The 20,397-nt window shown below is 45.7% G+C and overlaps 1 protein-coding gene across 1 annotated transcript in view; it reads right to left on the bottom strand.

Moving 5' to 3' along the window:
• CACTIN (cactin, spliceosome C complex subunit) overlaps positions 1-20,397 on the bottom strand; it is a 473,103-nt gene that overhangs the window by 72,296 nt on the left and 380,410 nt on the right. The window contains exon 9 of the mRNA XM_082243969.1: positions 12,401-12,678. Coding sequence (XP_082100095.1) covers positions 12,401-12,678 — 278 coding nt within the window. The remainder of the gene's footprint in view (positions 1-12,400; positions 12,679-20,397) is intronic.

Here is a 20,397-nt window from a genome sequence, read left to right as displayed (position 1 = left end):
GGAGTTGTGGTACACTATTCCACTATAAAGAGATACTTGTACAAATATAGTCTTCATGGAAGCGTCATCAGAAGAAAACCTGCTCTACGTCCTCACCACAAAAATCAGCGTTTGAACTTTGCAAATGAACATTGTAGCAGAGTGTCCCAGAGAGAGCCAGGAAAAGTCCTGTTCGGGGTTTATACATCACCCAGGCATCTCTCCTATACCTTTAGGGATCTCTGAGCCATGATCCAGTTCGGATCTTGGCCCTCTTCACCAGGCCAATTTAATCTCACCTGAGACAAACAGCAGTGCTCTCTCAGCCTGGGAACACAAGACAACGTTTTGTCTATGAGAGCGGAAGGTCAGTAAAACTACCGGTGTCTGTCTTTGGAAGCTGACAAGCTGTAGGCTTGCTCAGTCTGGGTTAGTTAGGGACTACATTGTGTGTAGTAAGCGCCGGGACACGGCTAGGATTTTGTTTATTATTAGTATTCCTGTTTGTTTTTCTTAAAGCACTGTACAGCACCTGTTTATAAACTTGTATATAGCACCAATAAACACCGCACTGTTTGTCACTACATCAGAGGATTTGCTATCTGTGCCTTAAAGACTCATCCCAGGGGGTTTTGCACCCGCTACCTGTTCCCCAGCTTACATATGGTGGAGGCCTGCGGGCACTGGTAGTAAGCTACTACTTAAAGGGCCAGTATCTGGAGTGACTAAACATGGAGGAAATCCTCAAACAGTTGGTGGTCTCCAACGCTGCACAGCAGCAATCCAACGCTGCACAGCAACGAGCAAACGCTGCACAACAGCAAGCAAACTCTTTGCTTCAACAACAGATTGGTGTTATACAGGAAAAAACGCAGCAAGCAAACTCTTTGCTTCAACAACAGATTGGTGCTGTACAAAATCAAACCCAGTTGATGTTTCAAAAACTGGCAAGTGCTGCAGAAGCAGACAGAAAGGTGCTGGTTGAGGTGGTGCAGACACTTACACAGGAGCCTGCTGTGAAATCAGAAACAGTTAGAGACCGCTCCTCAGTCATCCATGTTGGTCGCTTCCTGTCCAAGATGACTGCTGATGATGACCCAGAGGCCTTTCTGGTTACATTTGAGAGAACCGCTGAGGAGGGAAGGCTGGCCCAAAACCCAGTGGGCAGGATTGATCGCTCCCTTACTTACTGGGGAATCGCAGAAGGCCTATTACGATTTAGAGTCCGTGGATGCAGGAGAGTATGAAAAGGTCAAGCAGGAAATCCTGGCGCGTCTCGGTGTCAACTTGGCCGTTCGAGCCCAGCGGGTCAACAGCTGGTCCTTTCCGAGATGAGAGGCCCCCAAGATCACAGATGTCTGACCTAATCCACCTGGCGCGAAAATGGCTACAGCCGGAGTCCTTGTCTGGGCCACAAATAGTGGAGCGTGTAGTCATGGATCGGTTCCTGAGGTCATTACCAACACCTTTGCAGAAGTGGTTGAGTCAAGGAGACCCCAAGTCGGCAGACAACCTGGTGGAGCACATTCTTGTGATCATGGATTATGCTACCCGTTAACCCGAGGCAGTTCCCTTACGCACTGCATCCGCTAAGAACATTGCTAAAGAGTTGTTCATGGTGTTCAGTCGCGTTGGGGTCCCTAAGGAGATCCTTACGGACCAGGGCACCCCATTTATGTCACGAATAACTAAAGAATTGTGCAAGTTATTTAAGGTGACCCAGTTGCGAACCTCCGTATACCACCCTCAAACTGATGGCCTTGTAGAACGCTTCAATAAAACCTTAAAGAGTATGTTAAAAAAAGTTGTGGACAAGGATGGAAAAAACTGGGACTTCTTGATTCCGTACTTGATGTTCGCCATCAGGGAAGTACCCCAGTCCTCTACGGGATACTCTCCTTTTGAATTGCTTTATGGGAGACACCCTAGGGGACTTTTAGACATAGCCAAGGAAACCTGGGAAGGGGAGCAGACACCCCACAAAAGTGTCTTTGAGCACATCTCTCAAATGCAGGACAGGATTGCAGCGATCATGCCTATGGTAAAGGAACAGTTACTGCAGGCCCAGGCAGCCCAACAGAGAATATACAACAGGGGAGCCCGACTCCGTGTCTTCTCACCTGGTGACAGGGTCCTGGTGTTAGTTCCCACTGTCGAGAGCAAGTTCCTAGCTAAGTGGCAGGGCCCCTTCGAAGTATTGGAAAGAGTTGGGGAGGTCAATTATAAAGTGCATCAACCAGGAAAAAGGAAGCCAGAGCAGATTTACCATATTAATCTGTTAAAGCCCTGGAAGGATAGGCTGGCCTTAACTGCGAGGTCCGTCCCGGTGACCTCTAGGGTTACTGAGTCCCCTCTGGTCCCTGAGGTCACGGTTCCAGACACCCTGTCTTATTCCCAAAAAAAAAGAAGCTAGAGAGTTCCTGATAAGGAATAGAGAGAAATTTTCTGAGTTACCTAGTACGACTTCAGCAGTTCAGCATGATATTGTTACTGAACCTGGGGTCCGTGTCAAGCTCAAACCGTACCGAATTCCCGAAGCGAGGAGAAAGGACATTAGCGATGAAGTAAAAAGGATGCTGGAGCTAGATGTCATTGAGGAATCCAATAGTGACTGGTCTAGCCCCATCGTTTTAGTCCCAAAACCTGATGGTACTTGGGAGATTCTGTAACAACTTCAGAAAACTGAATGCAGTGACAAAGTTTGACACATACCCAATGCCCAGAGTGGACGAACTTCTAGACAGACTTGGCAAAGCCCGCTATCTAACTACTTTAGACTTGACCAAAGGATATTGGCAAATACCCCTGACTGGTAGCGCCAAAGAAAAGACTGCGTTTGTTACCCCAGAGGGTTCGTTTCAGTATAAAAAAATGCCTTTTGGGTTGCAAAATGCCCCTGCGACATTTCAGAGGGCCATGGACAGGACCCTAAGACCTCACCGACAGTATGCAGCTGCCTATCTGGACGATATAGTGGTACATAGCACTGACTGGGAGTCTCACTTGCCCCGTGTACAGGCAGTTCTGGATTCCCTCTTCAAGGAAGGTTTTACAGCAAACCCAAAAAAATGTGCCATTGGTTTAGAGGAAGCCAGGTATTTGGGCTACACTATTGGTCGTGGAGTCATTAAACCTCAGTTAAACAAAGTAGAAGCCATCCTAGAATGGCCACGTCCTGCAAACAAGAAGCAGGTCAGAGCCTTTCTTGGAATTGCAGGGTACTATAGGAGGTTTATCCCGAATTTTGCAACTCTAGCTGCCCCACTGACCGACCTTACTAAAGGGAAAGAATCAGTAATGGTGAAATGGTCCCCAATAGCAGAGGAGTCTTTCCAAGTCTTAAAGAAGGCTCTTTGTGCACAGCCAGTGTTGTACTCCCCTGATTTCTCCAAGGATTTTTGGGTTCAGATGGATGCGTCTGATGTAGGTATTGGGGCCGTATTGTCACAGGTACACAATGGGGAAGAACACCCTGTGGTGTACCTGAGCAGAAAGCTTAATGAACACGAGAGAAAGTATGCAGTCATTGAAAAGGAATGTTTAGCCATAAAGTGGGCCTTGGACGCACTAAGGTACTATCTGTTAGGGCGTCAGTTTGATTTGATAACTGACCATGCTCCTCTGAAATGGATGGCCCAAAAGAAGGAGACTAATAGACGGGTGAACTGGTGGTTTTTGGCTCTACAAGATTACTCCTTCACTGTAAAACACAGGCCAGGTGTTGAGATGGGGAATGTAGATGCCCTGTCCCGTGTTCACTCCTGTTTGGCCACAGGTGTTCCAACCCTGGGGTTGAAACAAGGGGGGGGGGGGGGGATATGTAGCAGAGTGTCCCAGAGAGAGCCAGGAAAAGTCCTGTTCGGGGTTTATACATCACCCAGGCATCTCTCCTATACCTTTAGGGATCTCTGAGCCATGATCCAGTTTGGATCTTGGCCCTCTTCACCAGGCCAATTTAATCTCACCTGAGACAAACAGCAGTGCTCTCTCAGCCTGGGAACACAAGACAACGTTTTGTCTATGAGAGCGGAAGGTCAGTAAAACTACCTGTGTCTGTCTTTGGAAGCTGACAAGCTGTAGGCTTGCTCAGTCTGGGTTAGTTAGGGACTACATTGTGTGTAGTAAGCGCCGGGACACGGCTAGGATTTTGTTTATTATTAGTATTCCTGTTTGTTTTCCTTAAAGCACTGTACAGCACCTGTTTATAAACTTGTATATAGCACCAATAAACACCGCACTGTTTGTCACTACATCAGAGGATTTGGTATCTGTGCCTTAAAGACTCTTCCCAGGGGGTTTTGCACCCGCTACCTGTTCCCCAGCTTACAACATATAGACAGGATGAGGGAGCGGGTTCAGATTTCATGTGTTTGGAAATCCGTAATCATATGAGCACTCTTGCCTTGCAGTCAGCACAGTTGAGAATCAGTACGCATTCCGGCTACAACAAACGGAGCGGCGGGACAACTTTCAGAGTTTGCTGGACAGACTTAATGGCGGTCAGAGGGCACTAGCAAATAAGTCCCTTCTTATTTTTGGTATGATCTCCCTGGTGGCATCCTCACCCCTTGGATAGCACAGTATATGCTTCCATCTCTCTCGAATGTGGTAAGAGTCCACTCATATCACCGGGTGTCATCACAAAATTGTATACTTCTTTCAAGTCACTTTTTTGGATTGTTTTTTGGGAAGATGTCACACCCACCCTACATCACTTCCTAACACTCATCATTCATCGGTTGGTTTTCCTTAATTTGGGAACACTTTCTTCTGGATGCAAAAGACTTTATTTCTAGTTGTTGATTCGATTTTGATTTCACACTATGGAAAGTTTTGTTCTCTTGTTTTATATTAGCGCACTTTTGTAACATATTATTTATATGGTACATTTTTTATGCATTTCTAATTATTCACAGTGCTGCTTTTACACTTAGTTTATTGGTTCGCGCACCTTTTTTTCATTCACAAATTAGAACATATAGACAAGCCTGATGCATTTTGGAAACAAGTTCTGTGGACCGATGAGGTTAAAATTGAACTTTTTGGCCGGAATGAGCAAAGGTACATTTGGAGAAGAAGGTGCACAGAATTTAATGAAAAGAACCTCTGTCCAACTGTTAAGCATAGGGGTGGATCAATCATGCTTTGGGGTTGTATTGCAGCCAGTGGTACAGGGAACATCTCACGAGTAGAAGGAAAAATGGATTCAATAAAATTTCAGCAAATTTTGGATGGTAACTTGATGCCATCTGTGAAAAAGCTGAAGTTAAAGAGAGGATGGCTTCTATAAATGGATAATGATCCTAAACACACCTCAAAATCCACGGGGGCTTACATCAAGAGGCGTAAATTGAAGGTTTTGCCATGGCCTTCACAATCTCCTGACCTCAACATAATTGAAAATCTATGGATAGACCTTAAAAGAGCAGTGCGTGATAGACAGCCCAGAAATCTTAAAGAACTGGAAGACTTTTGTACGGAAGAATGGGCAAAGATACCTCAAACAAGAATTGAAAGACTCTTGGCTGGCTACAAAAAGCGTTTAAAAGCTGTGATACTTGCCAAAGGGGGCAGTACAAGATATTAACTCTGCAGGGTGCCCAAACTTTTGCAGACACCATTTTTTTGTTTTCTGTCATTTTGAAAGTGTCAATGATGGAAATAAAATCAAACTTTTGTTGACATATTATAAGAATGTCTAATCTGTAATTTGATGCCTTTTGGAGATTTTTCCATCTTTCCTTGGCTTCTTTATGCACATTAATACAAATTTTTACCCGGGTTGCCCAAACTTTCGATCCCCACTGTATGGAGAAGTATAGCCCGGCAGGCAAAAGGGCAAGAGGCAGAAAATAAAACAGGCATATATGTGAGGTAGCAAGATAGGAAAAAGTACAGTGCCACCTAAGAATCTAGACGAGGAGTCGCCAACACGCGCAGGTCAAACTAGCGCAGGCCATCCAGCCAGTCTGAGACCTCCGGAGGGGATTCATAAAACTTGACAGCACCGTTGTACTGGATCCAGAGCCTGCTGAGGTACAACATACTGTACTTTATCTCTTTATCCCGGAGACGCTTGCGGACCTCTGTAAACGATCAACGTTTTCTCTGAGTCTCAGCCGAAAAGTCAGGAAAGAGCAAAATCCGGGTGTTCTCAAAATGCAGATCTTGGTGTTTCCTGGCTTCCGACAGGAGCATGTCGCCGTCCCTATAGTTAAGGAATTTAACCAGGAAAGGCCGTGGCGGGGCGCCTGGCAGCCTAGCTCCCATGGGGACGCGGTGTGCACGCTCCACGACATATGTAGGGGGGAGGTCAGCAAGGGAAAGAAGCGGTTTAAAGAATTGTTCTGCAAAAATGGCCGGTTTAGTCCCCTCCACCCCTTCAGGGAGTCCCACCACCCTTACACTGTTGCGTCGCTGTCGGTCCTCCGCATCATCAGCCCGGTGTTGCAGGGATTTAACCAGGTGTTGCAATTCGGACAATTGGTTGGCATGTGCGTGGGTACTGTCTTCCACCTCAGAGATTCTTTCCTCAGCCGTGGTGATGCGGCCCCGCATTTTATCTAGGTCATGGCGGATAAGCGTACATTCTGATGCTAGGTGGTCTATCTTGACCATTAGTGCCGCCTTGCAGCTATCTATGGCCGCTAGGATGGGGGCCGTTATGGCTCTCTGGTCCTGCTCCTACAGCAAGGGAGAGGGCTGTGAGGCTGTCGGTGGTGTCTCCGGAGGAAATGCAGCTCCCTGCTGCGCGGTCTCCATTTTCGCGCCCGCTCTCCAGGCACGCTGCGGGACGGATGACGACTCCAAGATGGCGGAGCCTTGGCCTAGGCCGCGAGCGGAGCGGGTCTGCCTCTGGTCCGCCTGCTGTCTGCGGTGAGATTTGGAGGCAGAGGTGGGCATCTCAGAAGTACGGAGGGACTCCCCCACGGCAAGGGACCACAGGATAATCGTCAAAAGCACCCCAAAAAGGGATAATGGCAGGATAAGCCGGGAGCTCCGCTGAGACACGTCTGGCCTCGATCACATCCGGTCACGCCCCCCCCCCATGACTTAATTAATATCGTCCCTTATATTTACCTGTACACTGTTCTTAATATACAGACATACCCCTCCCCCTTTTTTTACCTTCTCTATCTCTGCAGAAAAGGGAATACCCCTGAATGGTCGCCATCCAATCATGAGAGCTTTCTAACCAAGTCTCTGTAATCCCCACAAAAGCTAGGTCCTCCTCATACATCAGCAGCTCCAGCTCTCCCATCTTGTTGGCCAGGCTTCTAGCATTGGTATACAAACCTCATAATTTTGACCGGATGCATGCTATATCCTCGTTTGATGTTTTTAGGCTGCTCTTGAGGTTTTTCCCCATACCCACCTTGGGTTTAGGAACTCTGAACACCCTACCGCCAATGTCCCCATTTGTGCCCGCTGAACCTTGCTCCCCCCGCTGGCTGATTCTACATCTGTACCCCCCCCCCCCCCCCATCAACTAGTTAAAAAGCCCCTCTAACTTGTTGGCCATCTTCTCACCCAGTACGGTTGCACCCTCTCCATTTAGGTGCAATCCGTCCCTACTAAAGAGGCAGTAGCCGACTGAGAAGTTGGCCCAGTTCTCCAGGACCCCGAAACCCTCCTTACTACACCAGCTCCTTAGCCACTTGTTTACTTCCCTAATCTCCCGCTGCCTCTCTGGTGTGGCTCGAGGTACAACTAGTATTTCTGAAAATAATACCTTGGAAGTCCTACTCCTCAACTTAGCTACTAAGTCCCTGAAATAGTTTTTTAGGACTCTCCATATTCCTCTGCCTATATCATTGGTACCCACGTGTACCATGACAGCTGGGTCTTCCCCAGCCCCGTCCAGTACTCTGTCCACCCGATCCGTGATGTGCCGAACCCAAGCGCCCGGTAAACAACAGACATTTCGGCACTTACAGTCTTTGAGACAGATTGCCCTGTTTGTCTGTCTTATAATTGAGTCCCCTACCACCAGAACTCTGTCTTTCCTTTCCCTTTCTCCCGCCCTCACTGGAGGAGTTCTTCCCCTGACAGCTAGTCCCTGACTGGTTTCCCCAACATCATGCAACAGGGTGTATTTATTGGGGTGCTCCAGCCCAGTACCGGCCTCCTTGCCTTGCTCTATTTCTACCCCTCCTGTCACCCATCTACTCTGCTCTGATGCCTGCACCCCTGTATCTCCGCCCTTCTCTGTGCAGGCCCTTGTCTGCACCTGACGGGTACGATCCCAGCTCTCTTTCAGTATGGACATTCTTCCCAGTCTTGCCAGTTGCTTCTAGATTCAGGACCTGAGCTTCCAGGGAAGCAATGTGCTAACAATATGTGCAGCTGTATTCGCCCTTGATTGCCTGATAGAGAACATATACATGCCACAAGATGTACACCGAATCGCATCTCCACACCCGCTAAGCATTGTACCTACTAAACTAATAGGGATTCAGTAATTTAAGTCTGTCCTGTGTGGCTGTTTTCTAGCTTCCTAACTCTACTTTCTCACCCTCTGGTACTCCGCGACACTCACTGACACTCATTGAGGCACTCACGGACACTCAGAGGTATTACTCCCAGTCGCTACTGCACTCCCCCCAGTCGCAACCGCACTCCTCCCGGTCGCTAAGGTATTCCTCCCGGTCGCTAAGGTATTTTTCCCGGTCGCTAAGGTATTTCTCCCAGTTGCTAAGGTATTTTTTTCCCGGTTGCTAAAGAATTTCTTCCCGGTTGCTAAGGTATTTTTCCCGGTTGCTAAGGTACTTCTCCCAGTACCAAGATACTTGCAGGTACTAAGTACTCTTAGATCAACTGCTTATCTGCCTTTGTCTGATGCAAGATCCTGCAGCCTCCCCCTGTCAGTATCTCTACACGCTGTCTGTGCGATCCCCCTCTGGCTCCCCCACGCAGTCTCAGGGTGTAAATTGCTCATTTTACTTCCTGCCAAGATAACACAACCCCCCCCCCCCCCAAATTACCCCTTTTCGGAAAGTAAACACCCCAAGGTATTTGCTAAGAGCCATGGTGAGCATTTTGCAGATTTCTTTTGTTGCCACATTTTTTGGGAAAATGAAGAAAGAACAAAATTGTATTTTTTATTTTTATTTTTTTATTTTTATAACCTTGTGACAAAATATTAAATCTGCAAAATAATCACCATGCCTCTTATCCAATTCTGTGCGGTGTCTACTTTCCAAAAAGCGATAATTTGGGGGGGGGGGGGGGGGGGGTTGTGCTATCTTGGCATTTAGGGGCCTCCAAAACTGTCATAGGTGGTGAGGAAGTGAAATGAGCAATTTACGCCCATTAACCACTTAAGCCCTGGAAGATTTTACCCCCTTCCTGACCAGGGCCTATTTTGCGATTCGGCACTGCGTGACTTTAACGGACAAATGCGCGCTCATTCGACGCTGTACCTAAACGAATTTGACGTCCTTTTTTTCCCACAAACAGAGCTTTCTTTTGGTGGCATTTGATCACCTGTGCGATTTTTTGATCATGCGCTATAAACAAAAAAATAGCGTCAATTTTGCAAAAATAATATTTTTCACATTTTTTTTATATGAAATTCCCAAAAAAAAAAAAGTAAAAATCTAAATTTTTTAACATTTTAGGCCAATTTTTTTTTTTTTACCATATGTTTGGTAAAAAAAAAAAAAAAATGGCAAAAAGCGTATTTTGATTGCTTTGCGCAAAAGTTATTGCGTTTACTAACAAAAAAAAAGATTTTTGTCATATTTTGTTTTTTTTTAACGCGTAATGGCGGCGATCTGCAGTTTTTTTTTGTGGCATTGGGGCGGACAGATCGGACCCTTGACTCACATTTTTGACACTTTTGGGGTTACCAGTGACATTACTACAGTAATCAGTGCTATACATATGCACTGTTACTGTAAAAATGACACTGGCAGTGAAGGGGTTAACTTTTTTGAGAGGGAGGGGTTAAGTGTGTCCCTAGGGGCGTGTTTCTAACTGTGATTGGCTGTGGCTTGATGTTTAAGAACAGTGATCAACGGTCCTACATAGTAGAACCGTTTGATCACCATTCTTACACTAGCCGCCTGCCTTTCTCCCGCTGTCACGGACGATCGCGAGTGCCCGGCGGACCCACACTTGCAGGGGGGTCCGTGACCGAGCGGGAGCGCATCCGTCGGCGCGCTCGCTCCCAAAACCCTTACAGGCTGGCGACGTAGCCCTATGTTGCTTTGCTGTGAGGGGCTGACTGCCGACGTAAATAGTCGTGCGGCAGTCGGCAAGTGGTTAAAAGCCTGAAGGCGGTGAACGGTTTTCGCCACTCAAAAAATTGATGGGCCTCACAACCATTGCATCTAACCGACTAACTTTGTGAAACATTTGACAACTCCATGTACACTTCCTTCAGAAGCAAGAGGTTTGCAGTTTTTTTTCCTTATGTGAACTGCCCATAATTATCCCACTCTCAAACCCGTCCCCCCTTTCCCATTTCAATGGACTTCAAATCACGGTTTTGACTAGCCTAGTCCATACCCCTCTAATTTTTTAAGTCGCTTCTTTATAGCTTTTTGAGTGTGCTTAACCTCCTTGACCCCCGGACAGTTTACCCCCCCCACCTTCATGACCAGGCCATTTTTTTGCCATACGGCACTGCGTTACTTTAACCGACAATTGCGCGATTGTGCAACGCTGTACCTAAACAAAATGTATGTCTTTTTTTTCCCACAAATAGAGCTTTCTTTGGTGGTATTGGATTTTATTTATTTTTTTACTAGTAATGGCGGTGATCAGAGACATTGCAGTGGACAGTCAGGACACTGACACTTTTTGGGGACCAGTGGCACTAATACAGTGATACAAAAATATGCACTGTCACTGTACGAATGACACTGGCAGGGAAAGGGTTTATACCAGGGGCAATGAAAGGGTCAAATGTGTGCCTGACCAGTGTTTTACTACTGAGGGGGAGGTGCTTGCACTAGGGGAAGGCATGGATTGATGTCCCCGCTTAGCAGTGACAGAGAATCTATGCTTTCTGTACTGACAAAACGGCGTTCTGCCTTGTTTACATAGGCAGACTGCCATTCTGCCTGTGTACCGAAGCATCGGTGGGTGTCGGTGGACATTGAGCCTGCCATATCCGCTGATCAGCTCCCACTGTCTAATCATAACGAAAGCAGACAGCCGCTGGCAAGTGTCCCCCAGACCTGGGAGAGTACCTAGTACGTGATCCTGAGCAGCAGAGCCACCTTGTTGCGGTATATATACGGTTGGCAAGCGGTTAACCCCTTGCCACCCGCTACAGTACATTTATTGTGGCGGAGCGGTAGCTGCAGGCTCAGTCACACATATATGTAGCAGAATACATTTTGGCCTAAATTTATGAAGAAGTTTGATTTTATTGGATAGGTTTTTTAACAAAAAGTAGAAAATTTAGTTTTTTTTTTTTATCATAATAAACTCAGTGGTGGTCAAATGCCATCAAAACAATGCTCCATTTGTGTTAAAATTTTTTTATAAATTTCATTTGCGTACAGTGTTTCATGACAATTTACAACACTGTATTGTAATTTGCATGACAATACAGTGTTGCTGCACAATTTCCAGTTACAGTAGCACAGTGCTGAATAGCAAAAAATGCCCTGGTAATTAAAGGGGGTAAAACCTTCCGGAGGTCAAGTGGTATTCTAATTAATGTGTTTAAAGATCTATTTTTAGGTAAACATCAAACTTTTGGACAGATGGTCTCACATTTTCAAGCACACTTTGACATGATTCAGAATGACTCAATGACCACAAGCTGACCAGGCCCTCTCAAACCAAAAAAATTGGTGTAGGGTCTGGGTGGACCAAGGGTTAAGGCATCTAATCTGTAACACCCAGTTCTAATTGCAAATTCTAATCAATGGACATAATATGGTGGTAAATGTAGGGGTCTACTTATTTTCTCCACATTAAAAATCTGCATTTTTGTTAATTTAGATTACAAGGCTAAATAAGGAAGGATAAGTTCATTTCATTAGGTGTGACAACTGCACGCGTTCCCGACACGTGTGAGAAACAGGCTGCTCTACTTCCTAATAGCATCCCCACAAATCGGCAAAATGCCCTAGTTCTCATGTAAACAAAAACATATGGTGCTGCATAAAAAAAAAAAAAAAAAAAAAAGGGTTGGGGACTTCTTCCCCCATGTTTCTGTGAGTAGGGCAGCCTGTTAAAATGAATAGACTGCCCTACCTGCCAAACACGGCCACACAAGTCTGAGCCATGCCTAAACTATGTCAGCTTTATGTGCCATTTGTTCAGATCTATCACTTTTATCTATAGGCATTGTTTAAATGAAGATATGTTTGCTTTTTCAAATATTTTGAAAGTGTCAACAATTCTATATGATGTAGTTAATTTTTCACAGGACGGTTGGCATACTATAGTCTCATCTTACCTGTCACTTGCAGCTGTTGTCTACACAATACCAGTCTCTGTTGGTCTTCCTCAAAGTCTACTATGTGTGCATCAAAAGGAAGCTCCTGGTTGGTTAATAGTTTGGGGCTGTACCTTCCAACATCATAATCATTGAGGCTCTGCTGTATTAGATCTTCTTCAATAAGCACCGACTCCCCACATTCATCTTTCCCCTCCCCTTCTGGCACACTTCCAGATTCATCAGGTACTGAAACATTAGAAGATGGACCAGGCTGTTCTGACTCATCCTTAGCCGAGCTGGAAAAACATGCAAAAATAACATTAAAAATATTTGTCATCAATGAAAATCTATATTTAATGAGAAAAAGAATACTTAAGACAAAAGAACTACAGGGCAACAAGGACAATTAGCATTTTCACAAGGAGAGGTCAGCAACCTATGCATTTCTTTTCTTTTTAAGCTGGCTGCCAAGAGATTCTCAAAAAACAACAATATCTCTCCTGCGCTCAAGTGGTATGCGGGAAGGTGAATCTTCTAGGCGGTTTTATGACACAAATGAAGTGGTCTTGCTGCCCCCCTCTGGACCAAGGGTATCCAAAAGGCACTACAAGAAAACAACACGAGAAGGGCGCACCGACCTTGTGCATTACCACTTAAAAGTTTATTAAAATCAAAGAAGGGTAGCGTACAATATACTCACAAACTTAGCATATGAACAAGCATATAGGACACTTCTCTACTGCTGGATAGCGTGATGGCGTCCTCAAAACCTGATGTGGCTTACGTGTTTCGAGGGAGGACCCTCTTCCTCAGAGCCAAAACCGCCTCCCTTGAAACGCGTAAGCCACATCAGGTTTTGAGGACGCCATCACGCTATCCAGCAGTAGAGAAGTGTCCTATATGCTTGTTCATATGCTACGTTTGTGAGTATATTGTACGCTACCCTTCTTTGATTTTAATAAACTTTTAAGTGGTAATGCACAAGGTCGGTGCGCCCTTCTCTTGTTGTTTTCTTGTAGTGCCAAGAGATTCTGAAAGGGTTCCTGCACATCTTGTCTTTAACCGTTTCATGTCCTAGGGTAATCAAAAATTGTAAACATTTTGATATGCAGTGGTTTACTTGAGAAAAAACAGCAGCTTTGCATAGCAAAATGATGTTCACAGCTGATTTTACAACATATGGCCTCCATTTGGCAATTCATATTTAAAAATTTAAAATGTATAATGTATATTTTATTTTATAATAAGCAGAGTAATAGACATAAATGTAAAAGAAATTCAGATTTAGGGCATTATATATTTCACGTAATTTAACATGTTCCAAATAATGTCACTAAATTATTTTCTCCTATTTATCCTGACCCCAAATATTTTTTGGTTTTGACACATACAGTATCTCACAAAAATGAGTACACCCTGAAATTTTTATAAATATTTTATTATATCTTTTCATGTGGCAACACTGCAGAGTTGACACTATTCTGCAATGTAAAGTAGTGAGTGTACAGCTTGTATAACAGTGTAAATTTGCTGTCCCTTTAAAATAACACACAGCCATTAATGTCTAAACCGCCATCAACAAAAGTGAGTACACCCCTAAGTTAAAGTGTCCAAATTAGGCACAAAGTGTCAAAATTTTGTGTGGCCACCATTATTTTCCAGCACTGCCCCAACCCTCTTGGGCATGGAGTTCACCAGAGCTTCATAGGTTGCCACTGGAGTCCTCTTACACTCCTCCATGACGACATCACAGAGCTTCTGGATGTTAGAGACCTTGCACTCCTCCACCTTATGTTTGAGGATGCCTCACAGATGCTCGATAAGGCTTAGGTCTGGACTTAGACATGCTTGGCCAGTCCATCACCTTTACACTCAGCTTCCTTAGCAAGGCAGTGGTCGTCTTGGAGGTGTGTTTGGTGTTATGTTGGAATACTGCCCTCCGGCCCAGTCTCCGAAGGGAGGGGATCATGCTCTACTTCAGTATGTCACAGTACATTGGCATTTATGGTTCCATCAATGAACTATAGCTCCCCAGTGCCGGCAGCACTCATGCAGCCCCAGACCATGACATTCCCACAACCATGCATGACTGTAGGCAAAACACACTTGTCTTTGTACTCCTCATCTGGTTGCCGCCACAAGCGCTTGACACCATCTGAACCAAATAAGTTTATCTTGGTCTCATCAGACCACAGGACAGGGTTCTAGTAATCCATGTCCTTAGTCTGCTTGTCTTCAGCAAACTGTGGGCTTTCTTGTGCATCATCTTAAGAAGAGGCTTCCTTCTGGGACGACAGCCATGCAGACCAATTTGATGCAGTGTGCGGTGTATGGTCTGAGCACTGACAGGCTGACCTCCCACCCCTTCAACCACTGCAGCAATGCTAGCAGCACTTATACATCTATTTTCCAAAGACAACCTCTGGATATGACGCTGAGCACATGCACTCAACTTCTTTGGTCAACCATGACGAGGCCTGTTCTGAGTGGGACCTGTCCTGTTAATCCGCTGTATGGTCTTGGCCATCGTGCTGCAGCTCAGTTTCAGGGTCTTGGCAATCTTCTTATACCCTATGCCATCTTTATGTGGAGCAACAATTCTTTTTTTCAGATCCTCAGAGTTCTTTGCCATGAGGTGACATGTTGAAATTCCAGTGACCAGTATGAGAGAGTGAGAGTGGTATGGGAAACAAAATTTAGAAGAGCCAAGGCCAAACCAGGATGGCTAAACAGTAATGTAAAAAAACGTATTAGGGAAAAAAAAATGGCCTTAAAGAGATATAAATCGGAGGGGACTTTATCGGCTTTCCACCAATACAAGGAATCGAATAAGAAATGTAAATACGAAATCAAGAAGGCTAAAATCGACTTCGAGAGACATATAGCGGAGGAAAGTAAAAGGAACCTTAAGAAATTCTTTAAATATATTAATAGCAAAAAAACGAGGTCAGAGCATGTTGCGCACATAATGATGGGAGGATGGTTACAGAGGACACAGAGAAGGCAACTGTGGTAAATGCTTTCTTCTCCTCAGTCTTTAAACAGGAAAAGGAGGGGTATACAGACCATGACTGTATGGTTAGCAGTACTTCACATGACATGCCGCTATGGCTAACAGAGGGTGAAATCATGAAAAGGCTTGATAAAAAACAAATAAATCACCAGGATCGGATGGCGTACATCCGAGAGTACTCAAAGAACTCAAAGTTATATCTAGACCACTGTTCCTGATCTTTGCAGATGGTATCACGTTAGCTTTCCTCCAGTCACTTGGTACACTTCCTGTCAAAATACTAGTATTCAAAAAAGGACAGAGGCATATCCCGGGAAATTATAGGCTGGTCAGCATGACGTCAATAGTATGTAAATTACTGGAAGGGATAATAAGGGACTATATCCAAGAATTTGCTAAAGTGAACAATATCATCAGCAGTAATGAGCATGGGTTTACAAAAGGACGTTCTTGTCAGACCAATCTGTTAACATTCTATGAGGAGGTGAGCTGTGAGCTAGATAGGGGGAGACCAGTGGATGTGGTGTATCTGGATTTTGCGAAGGCATTCGATACAGTCCCCCACAAATGATTCATTTACAAAATAAGGTCTGCAGGCTTAGACCAAAAGGTTTGCTCTTGGATAGAAAACTGGTTAAAAGGGCGTGTCAAAGGGTGGTAATAAATACGTGTACTCAGACTGGTCTGGAATGATAAGTGGGGTGCCCCAAGGCTCAGTCCTGGGACCAATTTTGTTCAATTTATTCATAAATAGAATTGAGGACGGGATCACTAGCTCAATCTCAGTTTTTGCAGATGACACAAAATTAAGCAGGGCAATAACTTCACATCATGATGCAGAAATCGTACAGAATGACGTGAACAAAATAACACAGTGGGCAACTACATGGCAAATGAGGTTTAGGCTCCATGCACACAGGGCGTCATAAAAACGTGCTCCAAAGCTGTTTACTTGACGCCGGGAAACAGCAGCTGTAAAAACGTGCTTTCAGTAGCTTTTTCCACTAGCGTTATTGCACGTTTGGCCACAGTAGCTGTTAGCAGCGTTTTTTGTGCCTCCATTCAAAATCAATGGTTTCCTATGGGAGCCTATTGATTTGAATGGAAGTCGCACCGCAGGTCGGATCAGGGTGATCCGACTTGCGGCGCGACCTGCACTGTGAGAATCTTGAGGGTGAACTCCACGCCAAAATGGGGAAAAAACGGCGTGGGGTTCCCCCCCAGGTTCCAAACTAGGCCCTTCGGGTCTGGTATGGAATTTGAGGGTAGCCCCATGCCGAAAAAACGGCGTGGGGTCCCCCCCAAAATCCATACCAGACCCTTATCCGAGCATGCAGCCCGGCATGCCAGGAAAGGGGAGGGGACGAGCGAGCGGCCCCACCCCCCCTGGATCATACCAGGCCACACGCCCTCAACATGGGGGGGTGTGGGTGCTTTGGGGCAGGGGGGGCTCTGCACCTCCCACCTCAAAGCACCTTGCCCCCATGTTGATGAGGACAAGGGCCTCATCCCCACAACCCTGGCCGGTGGTCTGCGGGCAGGGGGCTCATCGGAATCTGGAAGCCCCCTTTAACAAGGGGGCCCCCCAGATCCCGGACCCCCTCCCTATGTGAATAGGTATGGGGTACACTGTACCCCTACCCATGCACCCCATAAAAGGCAGTGTGTGTAAATAACGACAGGAGACGTTTTAGAAAGTTTATTAAAAATATTCATCCCGTCTTCTCCCTCTCCGGTCTTCTGCTCTTTTGCTGTCCGCTCTTCTTGTCTTGTCTTCTCCTCTCCGGTCTTCTGCTCTTTTGCTGTCGGCTCTTCTTCTTCCTCCGGTCCTCCTCTGACGATGTCTCCGGCGATTATGCCGGTCTCCGGTCTCTGCAGCTTATTATATAGCCATTAGGGGCGTGGCCGCCAGATGATGTCATCTGGAGACACCGCCCCTTTATGTCACAGATGACGTCATGTGTGACATAAGGGGGCAGGGTCTCCCAATGACGTCATCTGGCGGCCACGCCCCTAATGGCTATATAAGAAGCTGCAGAGACCAGCATAATCGCCGGAGACGTCGTCGGAGGAGGACCGGAGGAAGAAGAAGAGCCGACAGCAAAAGAGCAGAAGACCGTAGAGGATAAGACAAGACAAGAAGAGCGGACAGCAAAAGAGCAGAAGACCGGAGAGGAGAAGACAAGAAGCAAAAGAGCAGAAGACCGGAGAGGGAGAAGACGGGATGAAGATTTTTAATAAACTTTCCAAAACGTCTCCTGTCGTTATTTACACACACTGTCTTTTATGGGGTGAATGGGTAGGGGTACAGTGTACCCCATACCCATTCACATAGGGAGGGGGTCCGGAATCTGGGGGGCCCCCTTGTTAAAGGGGGCTTCCAGATTGCGATGAGCCCCCTGCCTGCAGACCCCCACAACCACCGGCCAGGGTTGTGGGGATGAGGCCCTTGTCCTCATCAACATGGGGGCAAGGTGCTTTGAGGTGGGGGGTGCAGAGCCCCCCCTGCACCAAAGCACCCACACCCCCCCATGTTGAGGGCGTGTGGCCTGGTATGATCCAGGGGGGGTGGGGCCGCTCGCTCGTCCCCTCCCCTTTCCTGGCATTCCGGGCTGCATGCTCGGATATGGGTCTGGTATGGATTTTGGGGGGGACCCCACGCCGTTTTTTCGGCGTGAGGCTACCCTCAAATTCCATACCAGACCCGAAGGGCCTGGATTGGAACCTGGGGGGGAACCCCACGCCGTTTTTTTCCCCATTTTGGCGTGGAGTTCCCCCTCAAGATTCTCACAGCGCAAGTCGTGCCGCAAGTCGGATCACCCTGGTCCAACTTGCGGTGCGACTTCCATTCAAATCAATAGGCTCCCATAGGGAACCATTGATTTTGAATGGAAGAAAAAAAATGTATAACGTGGCTTAACGCACGTTAAGCAACGTTATGCAGCCTTTAGCAGCGTCAGACGTTTTTACAGCTTGACGCTGCAGCTCCAGAACGCACAGTTCCTGGGTTTTTTTTTTGGAGCTGTAAAACGCCTATGCCACTTGGAGCTCCTAAAAGCTCTATGTGTGCACGAGTCCATAGAATAACATGGATGGGCGTTCTGCAGCTGCAAAAAAAAACGTCTGACGCTGCTAACAGCAGCTGTAAAAACGTCCAGTGTGCATGAGGCCTTAATGTGGAGAAGTTAAAGGTATTGCACTTGGGGACTAAAAACAAACGCAAGATAGGCGTTAGTGGGGGAACCTCTAGGGGAATCAAGAATGGAGAAAGATCTGGGAGTCTTAGTTGAAGATAGACTAAGCAATAGCATGCAATGTCAAGCTGCAGCTGCCACACCCGGCAGAATATTGGCATGCATAAGGAAGGGGATATATTCCAGAGATAAATCTATAATCCTACCACTTTATAAAACTCTGGTCCGGCCACACCTGGAGTATTCTGTCCAGTTCTGGTCACCAATCCTCAGAAAGGATGTGCTGGAACTGGAAGGAGTCCAAAGAAGGGCAACTAAGCTAATAAGGGGATTGGAGGACCTAAATTATGAGGAGCGATTACAATTGCTCGATTTATTCTCCCTACAGAAGAGACGCCTGCGAGGGGACATGATAGCGATTTACAAATACCTCAACGGTGATCTCAGCATAGAAAAAAAAACTTAAGTCGCAAGGCGTGCAAGAGGACACGAGGCAATTCAATGCGATTAGAGGAGAAGCGATTTAACCTCAGGCTATGCTAAGGGTTTTTTACAGTAAGGGCAATAAGATTGTGGAATTTGCTTCCACAAATAGTAGTATCTGCGGGGAGTATGGCTACTTTTAAAAGACTCTTGGACATACATCTCCAAGATCAAAACATTCAGGGGTATGGGAAATGAATACGTCCACACACACCTACACAGGCTGAACTGGATGGACTATTGTCTTTAGCCAACCTCAACTAACACCAAATTTAACACACCTGCTGCCCATTCACACCTGAGACCTTGTAACACTAACGAGTCCCAACAACCCACAGCATGCAGACATCTGGATCATCCACCCTTAAATGTGCCCCCCCCCCCCCTTAGACCTGCAATTCGCCCGGGACAAAAGGAAAGGTACTGGACTCACTATTTGTATGAACACTGGGAGGTGGTCTCCCCACCCCCCTTACACTCTGAGACAAGCTTCTACAGGTGGGAATGCCAAGTTTTTTCTAGTTTTGCCTAGCACACATACACTTTTTTTTTTATTAGATCATGGTCAGTATGTTACAAATGCTGCTTTCTGTACATTATGCCCACTGTCCTTTTTAACCACTTAAGCCTCGGAAGATTTTACCCCCATTCTGACCAGGGGGTATTTTACGACTCAGCACTGCGTGACTTTAACTGACAATTGTGCGGTCATGCAATGTGGTACCCAAACGAAATTTACGTCCTTTTTTTCCCCACAAACAGAGCTTTCTTTTGGTGGTATTTGATCACCTCTGCGCTTTTTATTTTTTGCGATATTAATAAAAAAAGAGCAAAAATTTTGCAAAAAAAAAATGACATTTTCAACTTTGTCTTTTAAAAAATATCCAATATACTCAATTTATGTATTTTTTTTTGGCCAAAATATATTTAGCCACATGTCTTTGACAAAAAAAAATTCAATGAGCGTATTTTTATTGGTTTGCGCAAAAGTTATAGCGTCTACAAACTATGGTGTAAATACTGAAATTTACGCAGCTTTAATTTTTGAATGCCTATCTCATTTCATGAAGTGCTAAAATGGCAGGGCAGTACAAAACACCCCCAAACTACCACTTTTTGGAAAGTAGACATCCTAAGGAATGTTCTGAGAGGCATGTTGAGCTCATTGAATATTTAATTTTTTTGTCACAGGTGTTTGAAAAATGAAATTTGAAATGATATATTGCTCACACATGCCATGGGTATATGTGTAATTACACCCCAAAATATATTCAAAATATATTCTGCTGCTTCTCTTGAGTACAGGGATATCACATATGTGAGAC

The sequence above is a fragment of the Pelophylax lessonae genome, assembly GCF_965119305.1.
Source record: "Pelophylax lessonae genome assembly, chromosome: 1".
In the NCBI taxonomy this organism is placed as follows: Eukaryota; Metazoa; Chordata; class Amphibia; order Anura; family Ranidae; genus Pelophylax; species Pelophylax lessonae.
The sequence above is the reverse complement of the archived record's forward strand: the minus strand, read 5'-3'. Positions and strand labels throughout refer to the sequence as shown.